Source organism: Cyanistes caeruleus, chromosome 2 (genome assembly GCF_971803275.1).
Source record: "Cyanistes caeruleus chromosome 2, bCyaCae1.hap1.1, whole genome shotgun sequence".
Classification (NCBI taxonomy): domain Eukaryota; kingdom Metazoa; phylum Chordata; class Aves; order Passeriformes; family Paridae; genus Cyanistes; species Cyanistes caeruleus.
The window spans coordinates 70,287,123-70,309,724 of NC_141702.1; the positions used below are offsets into that span (position 1 = coordinate 70,287,123).

Genomic DNA, 22,602 nt, shown 5'->3' on the forward strand with positions numbered 1-22,602 from the left:
AGAGCTGATACGGTTTAACACCTCCATTACCAACCTGGATGTTGGGACAGGGTATACTCAGCAAGTTTACAGGCAATCTAAAATAGCAGGAGTGCCTGATGCACCAGATGGTAGTGCTGCCATTCAGAGAGACCTGGACAGGCTGGAAAACTGGGCTTAAGAGGAATCTCATGAAGTAGAAATGCATTTGGGGAGGAACAAGCCCACGTACCAGTAAACACAGGGGACCAGCCACCTGGAACCGGCAGGAAATGACCTGAGAATCCTGATGGACAACAAGCTGAACAGAAACTAGCCCTGTGCCCTTACAGCAAAGACAGCCAAGAGTTCTCTGCACTAGTTATGGTGCCAGCAGATTGATGGAGGTCATCCTATTCAGCATTGGTGAGGCCACACCTGTAGTGGTGGCTCCAGTTCTGGGCTCCCCAGAACAAGAAAGATATAGACTTAGTAAAACAAATCTAGTACAGCACCACAAAGACTGGCAAAGGTCTTTTATCTGTGAACAGACAGAGAGAGCTGGGTCCAGGAGGATCTTATTATCACTGTTCATAAATAGCTGATAACAGGGGGTAAAGAGAGAGGTAAGCTCTTCTCAGCCATGTCCAGTGACAGGATGAGAGGCAATGGGCACAAACAAAAAAACAAAACAAAAAGCAAAACAACCAAAACCAATCAGTCAACAAGAAAATAACCACTAAACAACCCCAAAACCCCCAATTAACAGGAAATTTGATCAGAATAGGAGTAAATGTTTCTACTGTGAGGATGGTCAAACACTGGAACAGATTGCCCAGAGAAGCTCTGGAGTCTCCACCTATGTCCTTCAATGGACATGGTCTTGGGCAGCCTGCTATGTCAGAGGGGCTTAGACTGCTTCATCTCCAGACATCTTTTCCAACGTAAATGACCCTGTGATTCTGTGAAATAAAAAGTAAAAACCTCCTATCTTCATAGCTCTGTATTCCATTCTCCAACTTATTAGATGAAAAAGCACTTATTTTGGTTAAAGAAACTATTTTATCAGACTATCTATATCAAGCATATTGGATTTCTGTTAGCATTGGGATAACTGCCTCATATTTGTTAACCAAGAATTCCACTACATCTTTGCAAGGGCTCTGGACATAATTTTAGAATATCTAATACTGCAGTCTTAAGCACCACCAACTGCATCAAAAATGTATTAGGTAAGAGTCTCAGCTCCTCATAGTGCATACACCACAGTGATCTGAATAGTTACACTAAAAGGAAGGTGTTGGGTGACACTGTGATCTTTTCTATTACCTCACACTTGTACACAGATCTTTGTATTACCATTATAACCCTGTGTATAAAATAAGCTGCCTCTGCAGCTTGGCTTACAATCTGGGCTCCATACTGACACTCACAGGCGACGTAAGTATTTGTTGTGCAGCCGGTCTCACTACAAGCTGAGTGCAAGCATGAGATTGGGCTTGCAATCTTATAAATTCAATATTTTTCTATTTTAATTTCACTGTATCTTGCCTGTTGTCACTGTGCAAACGGATACTTCCTCTTCCTAACTGAAAAATGGGCTAATGCACCCATGACATGATCAAGGAAGAGGGAAGATCACAAAAGGTGTTAAAAATAGTATAAAGAAAATCCTGGCTTCATTTGCCTAAAAATAGCACCACAAACCTAACAAAAAACCTCAAAGTACCAAACCCCAAAAAGAACAAATGGACTCTCCTCAAAAAATCCCCACAACAGAAGGATGTTATTACGTAGCTGTATTCTTGATGCTGAATCACATGCTGAGTTTATTTACATCCACTACTCTATCTCCTTTAAGACACCCAGTGAACATTGTAAAAAGCATCAAAAGAATATTATGGTCACATCAAAGAAAAAAACCAAGCTTATGCCAAATGTTTCTGCCTATATCAAGTGCAAGATATTACAGTAATGTTCATGTTACTGTAATGGATTCTTAATCTTAGAGTAACAATTATATTATAATCTTCCAAGAACAGGCTGGCCATAGTATACAGCTCCTGGTTATTCACCAGAGAACTCCTTTGTACATGTTAAAAAAACATTAAAATATATTTTTCAAGAAAATTCAGGTCACTTTGCAATACAGTAGCTACAAAACATTTATTTTTTAAATAAAAAGATTTAAATCATCAGGTTTTGTAAAACAGTATATCAAGTGTTTATCTTTATCTTTGTAGTGTAAGCACCTTCAGTTTTATGCTAAAACAATCAACATAAATTATTATTTGGTCAGGCTATCAACCTACATTGAAATAAATATCCTTTTAACCAAGACACATCACAATGCATACCAGATTTCCATATCTTTACAGAAAATTTCTCTGGTGATATGTGAATTACAGACTGAAACCATGATTGAAAGAGTTGTTTTTTCTTTTTAATTATAGTGAAAACTGGCCTATAATTTTAAACTATAAAAACAATTATAAAGCACTACAGACTACAGCTTAAAAAAACTGCATCATATCAGAGAAATATTTGAGATGGTTTACCTAAGCTATCTCAGAATAAGAGATGGACTACAAACTCCTAAATTTCTTAGAATTCACTGGGCTGGCCATATCATATGTCCCAACCTTATGGGAAATTATGCATTGAACAGGAATAGAAATCTGTGTTTAATTACAAGAGCTATACGCCACTAGTAAGTGAAAACAATGTAGCTCAAAGAGCTTTTTAGGCTGATACTATCGATTACAAAACATAGGGTGCAAAATTCAACACTTGAAATTATACAAACCTTAAAAATACAGAACTTAACAGTAGTTTACAAGTCAAAATACTTCAGCACCTGAGATTTTCCTGCAGAAAGCCAAATAGAGAAACTTTCTTCAGATACATGTAATACAATCAACTCCTTTTCTCTCAGTATTACACAGAAATAATTGATCAATAAAGAGTTGAAATATATATAATGCTCAAAAATTCTAATTAAGCCTCGAAGGTAAATGTGCTATTAATCTATACTTAAAATTTGATTCATGACTTTATTTTAGGAAAACATTTTGTATTAAAACTGGAATAGACAATCTATTAAAGTGTTCTGATGAAATTCAAATTGAAACAGAAGACAAACAGTATGTGACTTGAATCATGTTGACAGAAACTAAGGATACAGAAACAGATTTGAAGAAAATATAGTAACAATCTGCTATGCGAGCATTTAGATTTACAGGCAACTAGTGGTTTTGTCTTTACTTTTGGTAAACTAATACTTTAAGAAAAATTCTTTTCTATTTTCACACTGAGAGCTGGGAAGTTACTTTTCCTGTGTGAAAATCTCTGCGTGATTAAGACCTCATGATTTCATTTGTGTAATTGTATATCATCTTCAAGGTGGATACTGTAGTGCATACAGTCTTAGAAGAGAAACTTTCTTTTTTAATCCCTTGGTTTTGAAGCTTTAAGCAGCTGTGTATTCTATTTGAACATCCAGACCCCAGAGTAAAAGAGAAGAAAAGATTTAAACACAGGTCTTAAAAAAACAGTATTCTGATAACAACACAGTAGTTTTAGTCTAACATTATCTAATTTCATTTATGAAAACTATTCAAATGTCAAATGATCTGCAAAATTAGGATCTCAAATACTTGAAAATGAGGGATGTTCCTTTAATTCTAAAAATGGTTTAATCATGGAAAGTATACTGTACATTTGGTTTTATTTAATCATTCACTTAGGGCAACTGAGTGATACTGTAAAAAATTAAACTACCAGTGTTATCAAAGCTAAATGTTCCTCCCCCCACAATTAACTACTTGGAATTTTCTGGAAACTTTCTACCACTGAAAACCAGTCAAGCACATCTGTTTCTGTCCTTTGATTCCTAAATATGAGTAAGCAGGCACTCACTGTACCTTAGGAATAAAAGTAGGAATAAGGTACCTTAGTACCTTAGGAATAAAAGCTACAGAGATTATACTGAAAGATTTCATATTAAATTATAGCAGTTTTAAAATTAAGTGCAATAAAATGCACCACTGGCTCACTTAAAACCAATTATCCTTAAAACCCACCAACTTTCTTCAATACAAGGTGCAGCAGAGTTTAAAAAACAAGAAGGGGGACAAACCCCTTCCCCACAAACAAAAAATTCAAACCCAAGAATATTGCTTTCAGTGCAAACACTGTAGTCTTCAAAAGGTTAAGAGTACAAATATTTACGTTCCAGTGTATCCTTACCTACAAGGAATGTTGTTTCACATTACAAAGTATGTCAAATACCTTTACTCCAATCACAATACTGAAGTTTGCCCTCTCAAATCGATATGGTGGCTGAAACTGAAATGTTTATACAAGCAGTGTAACTTTCTGGAGAAACTAAGAAAGTTCGCACAATAACCAAGGATAAAAACTGAAAATAAAGCTGCTGGTTCTTAACCAATTTCAGTGTCAAATGCCAGCAAGTAACCACCTCCTTAATGAGGAGTGAACAGAGCCTCCTGTACCTGCACCTTAAACCCCTTGTCCCTCTCCCTGAACCTACAAGCCACAGACGAAAGCTTCAGACCACCACCACTTAGGTGAAACTCTTCTTGACAAGAGTGCAGCCTTGCTCTGTATGTAATTTGTTTTTTTTTAATGTGTGAAAGTTAAATTTCTAGCAAAACCCCTCAAACCTAAATGAAACTTTTGTGACATGGCAGAGGGAGGTGGGCATTTTATTTTGATCATTCAAAATATATTTACAAAGTTCACCTGGAATATGATTTTGCAGCATTGTGCTTTCAGAGTTACTAGCTGGGATTCCAAGGAACATTTGAAAAAGGCACCTACCACACTTAATTAGCTGCCCATTTTAATAGTTTTGGTACTATTTGTCACAGTACATCAGAAAACAGCAGCACAAAGTGTTAGACAGACAAGAATTTTATATTTGTTCCCCTTTATGAGGCAAACATTTTTAAAATGAAAGGCACTCACGACAGAAACTCTCTCTCCAGTTCATATATAGATGGCCGACAAGTTTTGCTCTTCATTCTGCATAAAGGCACAGTACAGTCTCTGTTTTGACCTTCCACATCAATATCAAGTAACGAGGGCATGTGGCACTTAGTTCTTTCCTCAGTATCTGACAAGAAGTTAACATTTGGATCTACATTGCCCTCTAAATATTCAGAGTCTTTAGAGTTTGGTTTAATAATACGTGGAATAATCTGCCATGCATCGATTTTACTTCTTAGAGAGGAAGGTCGAGGCCTTGAGATAGTGTTGACAGCACTCTGCTTTTCATTTGAAACACCACTGTGATTGCTTCCTTGTTGAAAAGCTGGGGAGAGCGGAGTTCCAGGAACTGACAGGACTGGGAGTCTGGAGACATCATTGGTTGAAGAAACTCCATTAACTAGGGGAAAGAAAGTCCAGACAAAAAAATGCAAATTTAAACTATGTGACTTCTTGAATTCTTTGCCATTTGTAAAACTGGGTTGCCATAAACATTAGTGGCTTTTCTTCCACCAGAAAAATGAAGAGGTTTATACATTGTGGGGAATCTCCCAAGGCAAGACCAGTGGTGCTCCAGTAACATGTTTGCATCTAGACTCACTGCAACTGGCAATCACAATTTACTTTTTATTGCTACAAAAGAGATGCAGAGACAAAGCACTAACCCCTCAATAACTGGATGAATTTTAATACTGAAATAATGAACCTCTCCAATTATTATGAAAAATTGCACATGCATAGAGTATCATGAAGTGTATTGCATTTAAGCCACCCCAGAATATCAGTATTGAAATTCAGAACTTATTTTCAAAAAATCATTGATGATGAGCTTATCCACTTAAATGCAAACTAGATTTAAAGACATTATTTTGTGCTCAAATTTTTATCAGCAGCTTAACTTAAAGATTCATTGAAGTTCTTCATTACCTACCTGTGGTCTGAAAATGGTTCCCATCTGATAAGGTTCGCCTGTGACCCAACATACTTAACTTTGTGGAGGAATCTTTTGGCAAATTGTGAGACTCTTGTTTCAGGCTAAGACTAAAAGGCTGATTTTTCAATTGTGTCGAAACTGTGTTCGGAGCCAGCTGTATACTTCGTTCTCTCTTACTTTCAGAAGTTTGAGATGAAAAGTTGTCTGTGGAACTACACCGACCACAATCACCAAGCACAGTGCTTACAAAAGCATCTTCGCTATCAGGTTGAAGTAGGCATTTTGTGGAAATGGAGGGCATAGAGAGAAGATTCACAGTATCTGTGGCTGGATTAAGGGATGGAATACTTGTTTCCTCTTTCTTGGACTGCAGTCGTGTAGGACTGGCACTTCTGCGGAATTTTGAAGCACGCTGAAATATTCCATCACGCTTCTTCTTCTCATCTTTAGGCAAGAGTTCATCTGGACCCTGTGATTTGTTCAACTCTCTGATATCTAAGCCCAGGGCAACGGATGCAAGGAGGACAGCACACCCATACAGCACTGAGTCAGTCTTCTTTTTGTGCAGCGTCCTGCTCAGACTGTTTGTAGGTGTCATTTGAGGAGTACTGTTTGTAGAACTAGCAGAGGTTCCTTCTTCAAAGCTCTCATGTTCTACCGTGTTCTCTCCCTGATCATCTTTCCAAAGAGGTAGATTAATATAGGCCTGATTGGGCAACTTAATTGGCTTTGGTCTTTTACTGTCCAAACCTTCGGGGATAAGTTTCTTATCAGTACAGGCACCTGTAAAACATCACAGTATTCTTTAAGATTGCAATTAAACTGTTTAGCATATGTCTGCATATGTATATCACTATTTCCTTTAAAATGAAGGATTCTGTACAATCCATTTAGATCCTGTCAGAAGCTCAGACTCACATTTTGACTTTCAGACACACATCCTACTCCTAAACCTCTTGGGGTTTGCAACACTTTGATAATGCTTTTTAAGTAACACAGAAAGTATTTTGCTGTATGGATTACAGAGAAGGAAATTCCTATACACAAACTGGCAGATAAGATCTGGAATATATTCTTTACAATACTTTCAATTCAGCTGAGTTCCAAAATCCAGTCAGTTACTAGAAATTTTTCCAATTAATTCATTTGGTCATAGTGGTCTGGAATAAAAAGTAAATTTGATATCTGACATCTAATGACAAATAAAAAGGATGCATTATTTGACTTGGACTTGCATTGTTATTCTACTCTAAACTACTAAATGCTACAGAATAAACACAGAAGTATTTGAAATTCAAGTATGTTTACTTTGTGTGCAGGGTTATAGTAGTAACCTAATGAATCTATAAAATTACTATTTGTAAAGCCTTGATTTTTATGCCTACCACTATACACAAAGATTAAAATGGCTTTTTTCCAGCAGTGTCCAAGCAGCTTACTATTTCCTCTTCCAGATGGAATAAATCTAGCTGCTGGTATAGACATCAGGTTATATCATAGGCTTTTTTCTTGACACTGGTAACTTAATTTTCTCAGACAAGAGAATCCACAGTATAGAAAAAGGAATAGAATTGTTATAATAGAATTAGAATTGTTATAAATATTTTATCATCATGGCCCCATTTATAGTAATGCTCATAAAAAGCAACATACATTTAATTTATTCCTGATCCTAAAGAGACCAAGCATGATTTTCCTTGTGGTTTTACCTGTAAATAGCAACATGTTGTCTAAAACACTAAGATTTGAAATCTACATTTCTGTCTTGAAAACTTAGATAACAGATCTCATTCAAAAAAACAGGGAACTAATATCTATCAGGAATATATCAGGGCTTACAGGTTGCAAAAAAACTATGCATTTTTGAAAGAACTATGCAGATCTCATAACAATGTCATCAGTGGTTATTTAAATGCCAAGTCAATTACTGTTTTATGTTCTTTAATAAAGAAACAAAAAAGTGGTATCTACAGACCTCATATACAGTGTAGCCTGCAACTCAGAAACATGGAAAAAATCTATATATGTGTATATATATACATGTATATATACTATGTGTATTTCTTAGCTGGTAATGACATAAATACAGGTTTTTTTTTCAGGGGAAAATGGTTGGCAGCATGATTTTTCCTATAATAATCTGTATAATCCTTTAAGGAATTAATGTGATACCATTTATAACACTGAACGTAATCCTAATAGTATTATATGTTTACTTTCACTTTTTCAAAAATAGCTCTTACCTTGGTCCACAAATAGTGAAGCTAAGGGAACACCCTTCTGATTTTTCATTAAAACAGTTGACCAAGGGTTGCTGCCATCTGAAAGGGGTCTTACTCTGCAATAAGAATAGTTATTCTGAGATAGATACAGATACCATGCTCACATAAACTTTATGAGAAAATTACTTTCTCTTCAAACTATAAACCTGAAGTACGTAACTTGAAAACCTTTCCAAAGGTAAAAAGAAGATGGAGTAGCATTGAATCATACAATCATAAACGTAAACATGCCTTAATGTCAGGTATTCTTTTTATGATAAAAAATTTCATGCCTAAAAAGAAAGCAAATTAAAAATGGGCCTTTGCTACCTATTGAGCAACACGGGTTTGTGAAAACTTGGACAACAGTTTCATTGTCTCAAAGAAATGATGTGAATATTGGAAGTTTATGAAAAATAGTGACTTCCAAACAAACAAAAATAATATAAAGCCAGTTCCAAATGATCATCTGGAACCAACTCCTGATATAGGTAACCGAGTGGTTATCCCTACCAAGAAAAATAAGGAAAGGCCCAATAAATACTTTTACATATTAGAGAAATAAAGAAAAGAATTCTTACTATCTCTAGTTTTGAAAACATAATCTGTAAGTAAAGCTGTCCAGCTGATCTTCATAACCCTTTCACCCTGTTTGTCAGTATAAAGGATGCTCCTGGTGTGAACTGTGCCTCGCTTATGCCAAATCAGTCAGTCTTACTTAATCACACTGAAAGTACCCAGTGGGGGCCATGCTTACAATTCCTCAAAATAATGTGAGAAGGGCAAGAAAGACAGGCCATGAATGTCTGGTATGCACTGGTAGCTCAGCATCCCAGTATGTTCCAAATCTCAAAAAAACAGAGATAAAGGGCAATAGATAAGAATCAGTAAAACTTTAACATAAGTAGGTGTTTTATCTTCAAGACTAAGCGTGGCAGCTACATCAGTAATGTAATTTCTAAATTGATTAAAAGGTAGAATTTCTTGCTGTAGAGGCAGCAGAACTTTTTTCCCTCACTACCCATGCTGCTACCAAGAATGCTTTAGTATTATCAAAAAACCAAAATGTAGTAGACATACTTGTCCTTACAATCTGCACGATCCTTTGTTTGAACTGAACTTGGTCCCCACGTACAACCTCTCTTTTTAAAACTTCTCTTCACATCTTCAAACTCTTCTTGGTGATATGTTGTGCTCCTTCCCCAAGTTCTGTTGCTTTCATCTGAAGTTACTGCAGATTTGATTTAGAAACACAAAACCCACACACATAAATACTATTTTAAACTCAAAATATTTTGACAGAACAGAGTATCTTCTGTACTGCAAAACCATTTTGACACAGTAACACACAGGAGTAGAAAAAAAATTGAGTTTTTTTTTTCTTTTACAAAAAGCACCACACACAAACTTCACTGATCCAAAAAGATGAGCAAGAAAGAAAAGTAATTTATAAGCTGACAAGAGACCCAGATTAAAGATAAAGCAGCAAAGCAATCACATTTTCCATGCTTCCTTTAACTGAGAACCTTGTATTTAGGTAATTCAGACAAGTGAATTAGACTGAGCACTTAAATTCAATGAATAAAATATATTCTGTGGACAATTGGTATCAAAAGAAACAGAATATTCCAGTTGTGACCATGATTGACATTTTCTTTCTCACTGCACCAAAATAAATTATACTTTAAAGTGTCTAGCCTCCATTAAATGCTTAGTCTGTCACTGTCTCAGCTGATAAATTAAATAGAACCAGCACCTAGGAAACATAATGAAATCTTGCCTTTTTTCATAACCCCACAGGGAAGATCATATTCACTTGTGATATCTACATCTTGCTGGTACACATATACACTGTTTCTTCGGCCATTAGCTGAGTGTGTATCTGTTTTTGGAATCACTGAGGAAAAATTAAGAGAATGTAGTAGAAATCTTAGTCAAATTGATTTCAGAAACAGAACTGTTTCCCTCACATTTTTATCTATGGGTCATAAAGCCTGGATTTATAAAGGCATTAAGCATCTTCTAATGATGGGCTTTCATGGTAGGGTTTAAAGGCCCCTCTTTCTAGGACCTGATCTGGGAGACTAGATTTTCACATGCCACCAAGTAACTGAAGCATTAGCTTGGTATCATGATGGCATGCTTACAGATATGATGGAGATACCTAGGAGAAAAATAATGTAGCCAGTTATAACAGCATGATAAATGAGGGGGTATTTACATGTCCATGGTTCTGCTGTTCCTTCAGTGTACAAGTTCTCCTTCCCCACCATATGCTTCACCAGCAAAGCTCACCCTGTAGCATGGCACTACACTTGCTGACCTTACACTCTCATTTTGAACTACATTCTGATGGAGTATGTACCTTAGTGGTTTTCCTTCTCCCTCCAAAACTCCTTCCAAAATCAGCAGAATTTGTTTTAATAAGAAATTAACGAGATTTTTTATTTAACTTAATGCTTAGATTTGAAAGCTAGACTTGCTCAAGACAATGTGAAGCAGTCAAGTAACCAATTGTTATAGATGCCTGTTCAAATCACCTGTATTTGAGCAAGTCATCTTGAAACAAAGACACTTTGAAGTTAAATCAAGATAAAACATTATTGTGGGAAAGGGAATTTATTTTGCACAGGTGCAGATGGGTGTGGAAGCTAAATTGTTTCAGCTAGATACTCCTGAGATATCTGATAAGCTTTTAGGCAAAAATTTAAGGATCCAAACTCAGAAGCAGACAGGCACTTCTTTTAAATGAGAGCCTTTATGTTGTCCTTCATGTTCAAGCTCTATGAATATAAATGGCTGCTCAAATAAAAAAAAAAAAAATCCTCAGTGGCACTTAGCACACATGCAAGGACTGGCACTACAATAGCTTACACAAGGCTATGCAATTAAAAAAACAAACACAGAAAACTCAAGTTTTCAGAACCATGCCAATACCTGACATTTGCTTCATTTCCAAGCAATTCCTCACAGAGCAAGAAGAATCAAAGATAAAACGAGACAGTTTATATGTAATTATGACATATTACTAAGAAAAGCTTTTCTTTACCTTTCTGCAAAAAGCAAAGTAAAAGCAACCAACCAACCAGAAAAATCTACCATGTTTTGAGCACAGGAAACTATTGAGAACAGATACTCTGTCAGCTAACATCTGAAAAAGACTTCAGTTGATTTTCCTTCCATCCTGTATTTTCATTATGCATTATCATTATGCATTTTCATTATGCATTATGCATATTTCAAAGCAAGACAGGGTTTGTCCACCTCTCTCCTTTATCCACAGTGTTGCCAACTGTATCCACTGAAGCTCAAACAAACACTGAAGTGCTAAAGAAGACATCACTGCACCCCTTTACACATTAACAATGAAAAGGACTTTAAAGGCAGAGGTGTTATAAAGGAGAAGAGAGATGTGATTTCTATCCAAACTTTAAACAAAGTGTCAGGCTGGTCTAAAAATTAATCGCTCTTCACAGACTAGCTAAAGAACAGTATTGAAAAAATCTTCATGCATTCTGATTTCCCCTTCTCCTCATTTATAGCTGACAAAGCCAGATTCTGAAGTCATCTCCCACACAGGTGACTGTACTTGCAAAAGAAGATAGCCAACATCCATAAGCAATCAGATGGAACAGGTTCCACTGATTTCATAAAGAGAGAGAAGCTTAAGGCATTCCTCTCTAAATATGGATAATTAGACAATCTACTTTGCACAATAGATCAGACAGTACAAATGCAAGCACTGAATCCTGTAGGAACTGTTTTATCTATGTCACTCCCAAATATAAATGCGTGCTTCTCTGTAATAACATGATTGTATTCCTGGTACCTTCACTATGTGAGCATGAACATACCTTCCTTTCTGTTACCAGTATACATAATAATGTAGACCTATAAATGTACCCACATTTTTTTTTTCTTTGTCTCTTTTTCCTATATTTAAAAAACCTAAAGCAAGACTTCTTCTGGGTTTATACCTGCTTAAAGTTTGATTCTTTTTTGATGTAAGAAAGTTGGGTTATTGGCTCATTCTTTGATCTTTCCATCTTACTAGACTCCCTTACTCTCTGAACCTTTATTTTCCTTTATCAACTCCAACACCTAATAAAAACTTGTTTTCCATAATACTTGGGTTCTAAATGCGATTCTTTACCTTTTGTCATAAATTTTGATTCATCATTGTTTTATCCCAGTCAGTTTAAAAATTGGTTCCCAAAGTTATTAAGATACAACTTAAAGCATTCACAAACATTTTGAATTACTGAAAATTATTTAGAATTTTAGCAATATTATCCCTCCCTTCAAAGAAGCTGCAACTGTTAGAACCAATCAAGTGATGTGGAAATCAGACAGAAATCTGCCTGGAATCTGATACTACTACTGACATTCAGTATATGAAACACTCCCTATTGATCAAACGAGAGGAGACTTACATTGTATAGCCCGAAGACGAGGAATTATCGTGGGGCTACTTGATGGACTAGAGCTGTTACTGTTTAAACTCCTCCTCTTATCCAGATTGGGGGATGCCTGCACTGTTATTTTGTGCTGGAAATCTGTAAAAGAGCAAAACAAATCAGTTTTAACGTTTGGAATAAAAACTTCTCAGAAGAACATGCTGCTATACTTCTTAAAACAAAGTCAAATAATTAATTAGACTTCATTATTTGTAATTTATTTTTACAGGTAAGAGATATTCATATTGTAAACACTGAAAAACTCTAATTGTAACAACTTAGATTTTGAGTCACACAGGCAGGACTTCACACGTTCTTGTGTGAACAGGAACAACAGCGAGTAGGTCCAAGTAGACCTGATGTGAGACACATCCACACCACAAATTCAATCCTTTTGGTTGTCACAGGAGTGGCAAAAATTACCTCTCAGTATTTCATCTCAAATGAATAAATACTCATGGCAATGAGATTTGCCTTACTTTTTTTAACATGTAATTCATATACATAATAACACACAAAAAAAAGCATTAACAATGAAAACAGTAAAATGAAAACATTCATGTCAGAAAATCATGACAGCCAATGACAGAACTACACAGAAATATTTATAGCAAAGTAGTGAAAAAAAGAACAACAAATATTTAGGAAGAAAAATTTATTAAATGAACCTTAATATGCCTCTCTTACACCCATAATCAATGCAATTATATTGTACACTATTCTTAGAATAGAATTGTCTCAAGGACAAGTTCATCTGCATGCTCTTAGAAAATAGGAGCTAACTGCTATTCTGAATGAAAATATTTATTTTATTGCTGTTTCAAGTTAAATATAAGCAGAACTGGAAACAAATGGACCAAATATTCAACTGAAGCTTGCAATCCAGCATAAATCTAACTAAAAACCATAAATCTACCATGTTTGTCTGGGGGGGCTCTAAGGTGGCATTTATCTTATTTGCTCTTATTTTTAAAGTAAGGAGAAATATTTCACTAGTGCTGAGATAGTTCTCTAAATATTACTGCCCTCTTTGTGTCTTTCCAGCTAGCAGACAGCTACAATTTGGTAAGACTTGTGCTAACACAGCATCAAACTGACAGACTTGACCTGGAAGCCATTGAAAGGAAGCCCACCAACGCCAGGATGCTGGTAATGAATTTGAAATAATAATGAAGGCTTTGCAACCATTGGTGAAACTATGAGTTTGCGTAGTGCTATCTGGTGGCAACATTAAAAAGGCCAGCCCCAGAGAACTGAAAGATCCTCACTCTCTACAAACACACTTTGTTTTCAAAGGGGGCATTTTAATGCATTCACAGGTGGGATGAAATGCTCTAACATTCAAATTATACCATATTTGTATTCTGAAATCATCTGATGCTGCTGTTTATATGTTTTCTTTCAAGAAATAAGGCACTGAAGACTGTAACTGCTGTGTTGTACTTGCAACTGCAGTTAAGTGTGCAGCTTGAACCTACTGCACCTGTACACCCCCAACCCTCTCAAAGCGATGTTTTTCTGCTCAGTATTTGCAATTTTAGGGCAAACAGCACTAATATTTGATCATGTTAGAAAGTTCTGGCATGTACTAAAAAGTAGTTTCTGTCTGTATAGTAACAATGACAACAAAAATCTGAACTTTGAACCAGTACTAAATCATGTGCTAGTGAACTTTCCCTCCAAATGGGATGGACTACTAGCTGAATCACTCTTTCACATGAAATGAGGACTACTTCATGAGAATATGCTATGTGGAAGCTTTTCCTTGTAGGGAGGGAGCTACACAATTCTTACTAAACCCTTCTGTGCATTACAGTAGACGAATCTGGCAAAATAAAATAGGAGCCAACACTGAAAACATGAACTGAAGAAGCCGGTATATTTAATCATACAGTGAACTTTTAAAAAATTGCAAACCTGAAGGCAAACTAATTCTGTGTCCATCTTTGAGTTTTAACCGGCTTCTTTTAAACTTCCCCTTCCTCTTCTTTACATTGGGTTTCTCTTGGTTTAACTGGAATATCATAATATTCAGCTCGCGCTCCAGGACATCGATCTCGCGTTCCGCTAACTGCTGCTCACGGCGCTTCAGTAATTCTTCTTGAGATTTTTGCTGAAGAGCTGCTCTTGTCAACTCCTCTTCTCGTGATCGAAGCTCCTGAAGACAAGATTCACAAAAGTAAAACTAAGTAATAGTGTGAAGGCAGTATTAAAGGACGTGTGAAGTGGACAGTAGGCTATATTTCTGGCTTTATTTTTAAGACGCACTATATGCATGCAACATGCCTAATCTGCCAGTCCTCCATTCTCAAGAAACCAAGATTCTGTATTCAGAATCAAGCATTACACAGATTTCCTTTAGCCATTTAACTTGAGTCACTCCACTTAAAGCAGGTAAGCAGTGGAAATGGGGACAACACGTGCAATCAAAGATTCTCAGCTAACAGCCCAGCGGAAAATGCGTTTCAAGTATTTCACACGATGAGAAACTCTTGCACAGCATGAGGGCTGCTACTGGATATGCTTTCTTACGCTTTCACATGAAGCCAATGACCTGATGAATACACAAATTACTGCCTTTATCTTAAATTCTCTAACCTTTCCTGTTTTTCAGTCACGTATTAAGTAGCACTTTTCTATCTAGAAAATCAGTATTACACTGAATGGGGATTAGTGCAAGAGGATAAACTAAGTCATAAGACAGCTGTTTCTTAATTAAATTTAGCAGGTATCTGTATCATCAAACAGCTACTAACTACGAATTACAGCACACATACTCCCCAGTCACCACTCTCAAGAAGAGCTGCTCCTCTTTTAACTCTTTTTTAATTTTGGAAAAGGAAAAGTAAGGAAGCTAGTTAATTTTTCATGGTAAATGAATACCCAAAGCTAAACAGCTGTAAAACCTAACATCTTAAAATTATCTTTATCTTCGGTTTCCAAAATCTGTTAAAATACATCTGAAATTTAAGACCTCCCTAATTTCAGACCTTCCTTCATAGTATGGGGCATGTTACACAGGAAACAGACTTAGAACACTTACACTTTATATTGCTAATAACACTGTACTGAAAGTATAGGAAAAGGAGAACTAGATGTGACTCATACTATATATGTTTCTCACAACATATTTTTTTCATATGATTTTGTAAATTCCACTTAATTCAACTCAGAAGACCATCACTTGAAAGAAAACTATGCTAAAAGTTCAGGATATCTAAGAATTTTATTTCTATTTAAAATTAATTAATTTGTACACTATATAATTTTATAATTGTGATGTTGCTTAGTTTTGTTTGTTTGTCTTTCATTTTTATTTCAGAACTGACTGCCCAATTCAGCTCATTGATATCCAGCAATGTTTTATGCCAGAAGAATTCCTTATTTTACACTGTTAGAGCAAAAAAATACTTCTTGAACTGTATTACTTCAGTGTTTTCAAATGAGGGGGTGTTCAAATGAGCCCAGAAGACTATGGATGTCAACAGACAGGCTGGCACTGAAGCAAACTGGTTCAGTGAGAAGTGTCTGTTCTTCAGAAAGATACTTTCTGGGTTTTTTTACAGCTTATAGCACACATACTTCTTATCATGGGTTTAAAATGTAAGTGGTATGACTGACAAATTTCATATGGTATACTAATTTTGAGTCAGCTTGTTTCAACACAGTATTGGAAACCAAATTTTTTTTTAATTGACCTACTTAACATACAGTGTCTTGCTAAAGGCAATTCTGCCTCTTGGAAATTCAAAGGAACCTGTCTTCATGCCAGCAAGTAATGCTTTAGGTAGTGTTCTTCTGTTTGCTCTGTTTTTGTTTTTTTTTTAAAGATACTTAATAACTTAATTGAGAGACTCCTGAAAATCCTCATTTTCCCCCTCCTCTGTGTACTCAAAACAGGACAACCTAAAACAAGGAGTGAAAGCAGAAACTACATGCATTCAGACTTAGAAAAAGATACTTTAAAGTTTAAATAGAGAAGATCTTTATTACTGCATTAATAGAGTAGTAAAGGTACGTTAGGAGATACTGTTGATTTTCCACACCTTCACAGCTCTCAAATCCAGGTTCCACAAAGCTCAGCAATCAGGCAAAAACTGAGGGCCATTTACTAAAAGGTAGACAGTCTAGAAGATGTATAAGTGTTTTCTCAATGAGAGATTAAGTATTTACTCTTTTCCAAATAAACTAATTAAAACCAGACTTACTGCAATTAGTTAGGCAATGTTTCCACACCACTCTACAATTAAAACACCTATTGTAAGGAAGCTTGGAAAGAATTTTGTATTTCAGTTGCTCAAGAACATTTGTCAAAATAAGATTGTGATCTTCTCTTTGAGTAGGCGTCACCATCATTCATTTGCAGTAAGCCCTTGAGGAAATTCCTCCAGCTACAGAAGTTCCTCTTTTACAGAAGGAATGAGACTCCATGCAGAGGACATTTATTGTTTTATTATTATATAAGTATTTTATAGACATTACTTTCTCTCTAGTAGCTCATAGCAAAATTGATAATGTGCCAAATTAAAAAACCTTGCATATATGAAAACCTTGTCTGAGGCAAAGTTACGTATTTTCAATCTTAAAGAAGTATACCTCATTAGGGTAAATGCCTCTGGAGATGCACTTACTTTGGCATACAAAAAGTAAATTTCATTTTATCTTTTCCCCCCTCCCTAACTGAGCTTAACTCACTTTTGTACCAAAAATATGACTCTTCTCATAAACATTTTCACCTGCTTATTTCATCCTAGACTTGATTTAGTCAGATTTTTCTGGGATAGGAAATTTCATACTAGTGTAATGCCTCCAGAAAAACAAAAAATAAACATAGAATCTGAACAGGAAGGCCTGTTACAATTGCTCCCAGAGTGAAAAGAGGAAAATGGTTGGTTAAGCAGTTGCTGGAGGGGTCAAAAACAGAGTTATGTTCTATAGCAGGTTGAGACAAGTGAACACAGTAGCTGGTGACACCAAGGCAAGTAAAAAAAGGAAGCCTCTACTCTCTGTAGAACTATAACTCAATTGCAAAGGAAGAGATCTGACAGCTCCTGAGGCACACAGTTCAGCACTCTGTATGCCTACTGCAGGCAGAGCAGACCACACCACATACTTCCCCACTTCCGTGAATCAAAATGAAGAGGGAAATGTAGAGGGTAGAAGAAACAGTACATAGGAAGTATGTAATGATACTGCAATCTTAGGGGTGATGAGTAAATTCTAATACCACTGTGCTGATATTACAGTACATATGTAATGTCATACCCAACACTAGTCAGAAGTCCACACACTGCCATTTGTGACATTTGATGAGAGGTGAAGGATAAAGGCTACAAACTGACTTGAAAGACAAGAGTTTAGATCTTGCTTTTGTCAAACTTGGCAACTACATCTGTAAAGTTTCTTCACAATCCACTGCATTTCAATTTATTGTCCTCCTTGTCTACAATCATTTCATGAAAAATAAGAGCAAATATATACTGGGCAATAATTATATTGCAGGAAACACCTGCAAAGAAGGAATCTGTCTCTTCCAGAAACATTTCTAACAGGGACGCGAGTACATCTGGCCTATTCTAACTGTTATCTTTTATCAAGTTGTCTAAAGGAAAATATAAAACTCACTTTAACTTGGTGGTTAAAACCAAGTTGAAGTGAGTATTAGAGAAAACAAAGAGAATTGACAGTGAGTACTCATTTAGCACAAATATACCACGATGACAGAGTATGGAAAGAAGATCAGTGACAGAAATCTGAATAATAAACAAAAGAAACTAGATTTGCTGATTCATGTACATATGAGTTTGACCTTATTAATATCTGGCAAAAATAGGTCTCAAAATGCAAAAATGAAACACTGATCATCCATATGATCAGTCTGTTCAGCAAGAAGAGAGATAAAAGCATAATTACATTTTTGGAAAAGAAGCCATGGGATACAGTCACATAACAGGATGAAAGGCTTTTCATTCTCACAGCTGAGGAGAATGTTCAACAGCAGCTGAAAATTTACAGTCAGATTAGCGGAAGGGATAAATTAAATTTAAGTGATACATGCAAACATACAAGAAAAAAAATAACACCTTTTAAAAAAGAGCTTAGAATGCCACATTTACAGATCTACAACCTGTTTTCTTTGGGGAGACAGGTGTGGATATCTTTCTTTTTCAACTGCCTGCATATCTGCATGAGTACATTGGTAAGCAACAATTCAAAAGTTCAAAACTGCTGTACCACGTAAACATACATACACACATACCCTTCCTTCACCGCCATGCAATTGGAAAAATCAACTTACTTTTTCCTTGGTCCTCAATTCATTAAATATCTGCTGAATTTCCAATTTCCAGTCATCTTGCATGGAGTGGAAAGACTCTTGAGGCATTTCAGTCATAACTGCCCCTTCAATGGCAGTAAGCTGTTCAAGAATTAAGGCAAACGATGGTCGGATATGAGGGTCCTGCTCCCAGCATTCTAGAATTTATCAAAATCCCGTCAGTTTGTAATAGCACATAGAACTTTTTGAAGAACTACGTGAATTTCAAGTTACTTGCTACTGCATTTCAAACTCTGATGTGTTCTCTTTACCTGCAAGACATCCCCAGTTCTGTCTCAATTTATAGAGGTGGCATCTACCTGTGGGGGTGACACTGGTGGTTCAGTTCTTTTCCCCAGGACCGAGATTGACGAGAGACCTGTTTTTGTGTTCGGGCTGAGGATGTTTATTCTTCCTTACCTACATTACATATTTACAGACTACAAGGAGCTATATACACTAGGGTAACAAGGAGCAAAATGATTGAAGAAGTATCTCTTCAAGGTCTTTTAAGTGTTGACCCATCCAAAAAGGAAATGCCAAGTAAGTTATTTTCATTATTAACCCAATAACTAGACACCTGTGTCCCACAATGCGTATTCTTTCATCCAATCTCTTAGTATTACCCAAAAACCTTAGAAGAAGAAGAAGGAAGAAAGGACAATGCCCTAAATCCTCCATGTTGTCTCTTATTCACTAATATAGCTAAAACCCTGAACTCTAACTGTCACCCAGTGACTTAATATAATTCTGTCTTACACACTCACATTCTCAGTTTCTCTACTTAATTCTAGCAACTTTTTCCATGGTTTTAAGTTAAACTCAATGTTTTCTTGAGAGTCAGAGCTTGTCAGCACAGATAAGGGAATATTATCTGTGCCTCTGACTCCAACATCTACCTGCTTGTATTCAGAGGATTGTTTTTGTATTAATAGCAAAATTTTTTTGCCTATTTTTAGCATCTGAAATAGCAAAACTAGCAATATTGTATGGAAGGAATAAATGAAAAGGTAGAAAAATTCATTAAACACAAGAAAATAGTCTTTAGCAAGCAATGGTTTTCTCTCTAAAATACTTCCAAAACATTTTTGACACTCAGGATGAAACAATGAAAAAAAAAGGCATTCGCAATTCTTCCCCCTGGGATTTTAATCTCATCTTGTATTAATCCACAGTATAATCCTGTCATTTATGGAAATTAATGCAATTTCAGAGTAGAACAAAATCTGTGAAATCAGAGTACAAAGTGTACTGTTGCTACTGGAAAACTTATATGCAACACTGTACGGCTCCCTCAGAAACACACCCAGCTCCCTGTAACACCAGACTGCTGTGTAGAGAAAAAGAAAATACTTGTTAAGCAGCACACTATCAAATGAGGTACTTATTTGGCAACCCCATGATTATTTCATACCCCCAAAACATAATTCTTTCAATACATAGGAAGAAACAACATGGATACCTTTCATTAGTTTTGCAAATGGTTCAGGGCAGGTGGATGGAATGGGCAAAGTAAGCTTATTGACAGCTACTCCATAAGCCACAGCGAGGCCATCAATGCCACGGTAAGGAACCTCTCCTGTAAGCAGTTCCCACAGCAACACTCCGTAACTACAAAAGGTAATGTTTTCAACAGTTATTTTCTGGGAAAGAAACAACAAGAATACAAGAAAACACAAACAAGTATCTGTCCAATCATGTACTCAAATTCATAAGGATTTCCCAGTCAAAGTGGATGCCTTTAAGTCAGCTCTGCTTTTGTCATCGTGCACCTTTCCACTTAGAGTGATTAAGCAAATTGAGTGCGACTTTAGGACTGGCTCAAACTCTTATTCAAAATGTAAGCCTGAAGCCACTTCTACAGAAATGCTAATTTCACATAAACCTGACTTAAAACAGAAAGTCTGAATGACAGGAAAACAAGCAACCTTCTCCCCACCAAAAAGCAAACAAACAATAAAAAGAAATCCTCAGCAGAGCATTGAGGCCATTCCCGTGTCCAAATATTTTACAGCAATTTACCTAGAGGGATATATTTTCTTTTTTTTTTTTTAAATAACAGTAATAAAAAGTACAGAAAACTCCCATCTTTATCTGCGAGTTTACATTTCTAACCTTGTCATTATATATAAAGGCCAGTTAACTTGTCACTTCCCACTGAAGATGCAACAAGATTGAGAAATTATTTCATGCACACACAATTAATTTCTCTAGTCTAGAAAAGTCCCCCCACAAAATCCAAACACAGTAACACTGTTTCCAGCAAAAGGTGGTGACATGAAGAGATCTTTTCTCAGTGTCAGGTACAGAAATCAAGAACCACAGGAATTCCTATTACAGTAACAATAAGAATTTCTGCAATGCTCTCCACTCAAAGAGCTGGGTGTTGCTTTTACCTTCTTTTGGTCTGTATGCCCAATGCTTGGCTTGTTCAAATGACCCATGCCCCTGCAAAGGGCAGGGACAATATGCTGGCTGCTGTGGCTCTAGAGCTCCTATTCTACCACCCCTGAAATGGACAGCTTTCACAGTCATTTTTGTGGAAGTGGGAATTACTCCTTTCAGAATGTTAGCCTAAAGTGGACTTTATGACTGGATTTGCTTTTGTTTTTTGTCCCTCCTTTCATCCCCCATACCCTCTCCACGTCTTCCTGCCAGGGAACCACTACCTGTAGAACAAGAATCCAAAGGACAACCTATTGCTGTTTTTGACCAGTAAAGTAAGCAGGCAAAGGAAAAAACAGACTACAAACAATTGCTCTTGCCCCTTTACTCCAAGTGTGCAAAGAAACCACCTGCAAGTTTTGCAGGACTAGACTGAACTCTCCAAGACAAGAAGAAAAGCATTCTGCACTGGAGAAGTGAGGGTTATGCACCCCTTAAGATTAGAAATGACACCACAAGTGGACCAGATGTGACAGGGAGAAGAACACACACCAGTTAAGGTTTTCTATCACTGTCTGCTTAATGAGAAAAAGTCAGCATTACACAACACCTTACGACATCACTTCAATAAATAATAAAACAGCAAACTACACAATATCACCACAAGTATCAGCAGTACTTTGTTATCTATGGTCTGAGAATTTTTACATTTCATAAAATATTAAAAGTTAATGAATTTACAGTGCTAACACTTCATCAAAAGCTGAAGGAAAGAGTCTGCATTTGCAGCCAAAAGAAAAAGGAATTTTAGAAGTCTTGGGCTTCTTAATAATTTCCTCCTGATTTTTCTGGTCTAATTTCTGCATTTGCTTGTATGCTAAAAGAAGGTTAAAATAATTAATTCCAATTTGTTTTAAAACAATGGTATTCTGACCATAATGAATTCAACACCTCCTGTGGTACATACGCATTTTATGCCTGATGGAGGAATTCTCCTGAACTACAGCTCATCTGTATCATTGGAGAAAGCATAAAAAAAAAAAAACTCTCAGCATGTACATGCTGTTCAAAATACAAGTAATTCCTGTGTTCAAACTATTCCATATGTATTTGAGCATGAACTCTGAAGATAAGCAAAACATTAAATTTAACTAAAAAGAAGTCACCATTTATAAAAAAGCTGTATCACGCTATTAGCCTAAGTTATATTTACAATTCAAGCCTTTAATCTTAAGGAGTTCTCAACAGTGCCAAGAAGGTGGTTGTAAAGTTTTAAACAGA

The 22,602-nt window shown here is 36.2% G+C and overlaps 1 protein-coding gene across 2 annotated transcripts in view; it reads right to left on the minus strand.

Moving 5' to 3' along the window:
- Window positions 1-2,105: 2,105 nt before the first annotated feature.
- Window positions 2,106-22,602, minus strand: part of MAP3K21 (mitogen-activated protein kinase kinase kinase 21) — a 42,063-nt gene continuing 21,566 nt past the window's right edge. Inside the window, exons 3-11 of one of the 2 annotated variants that reach the window (XM_086877792.1) lie at window positions 20,399-20,547; window positions 18,919-19,094; window positions 14,538-14,778; window positions 12,597-12,719; window positions 9,944-10,060; window positions 9,244-9,394; window positions 8,146-8,240; window positions 5,900-6,685; window positions 2,106-5,368 (exon numbers count right to left, since the gene is read on the minus strand). In XM_086877792.1, the coding sequence (XP_086733918.1) occupies window positions 4,944-5,368; window positions 5,900-6,685; window positions 8,146-8,240; window positions 9,244-9,394; window positions 9,944-10,060; window positions 12,597-12,719; window positions 14,538-14,778; window positions 18,919-19,094; window positions 20,399-20,547 (2,263 nt within the window). In that variant the 3' untranslated portion in view covers window positions 2,106-4,943. The remainder of the gene's footprint in view (window positions 5,369-5,899; window positions 6,686-8,145; window positions 8,241-9,243; window positions 9,395-9,943; window positions 10,061-12,596; window positions 12,720-14,537; window positions 14,779-18,918; window positions 19,095-20,398; window positions 20,548-22,602) is intronic. The other variant, XM_086877794.1, reaches the window with a different exon arrangement.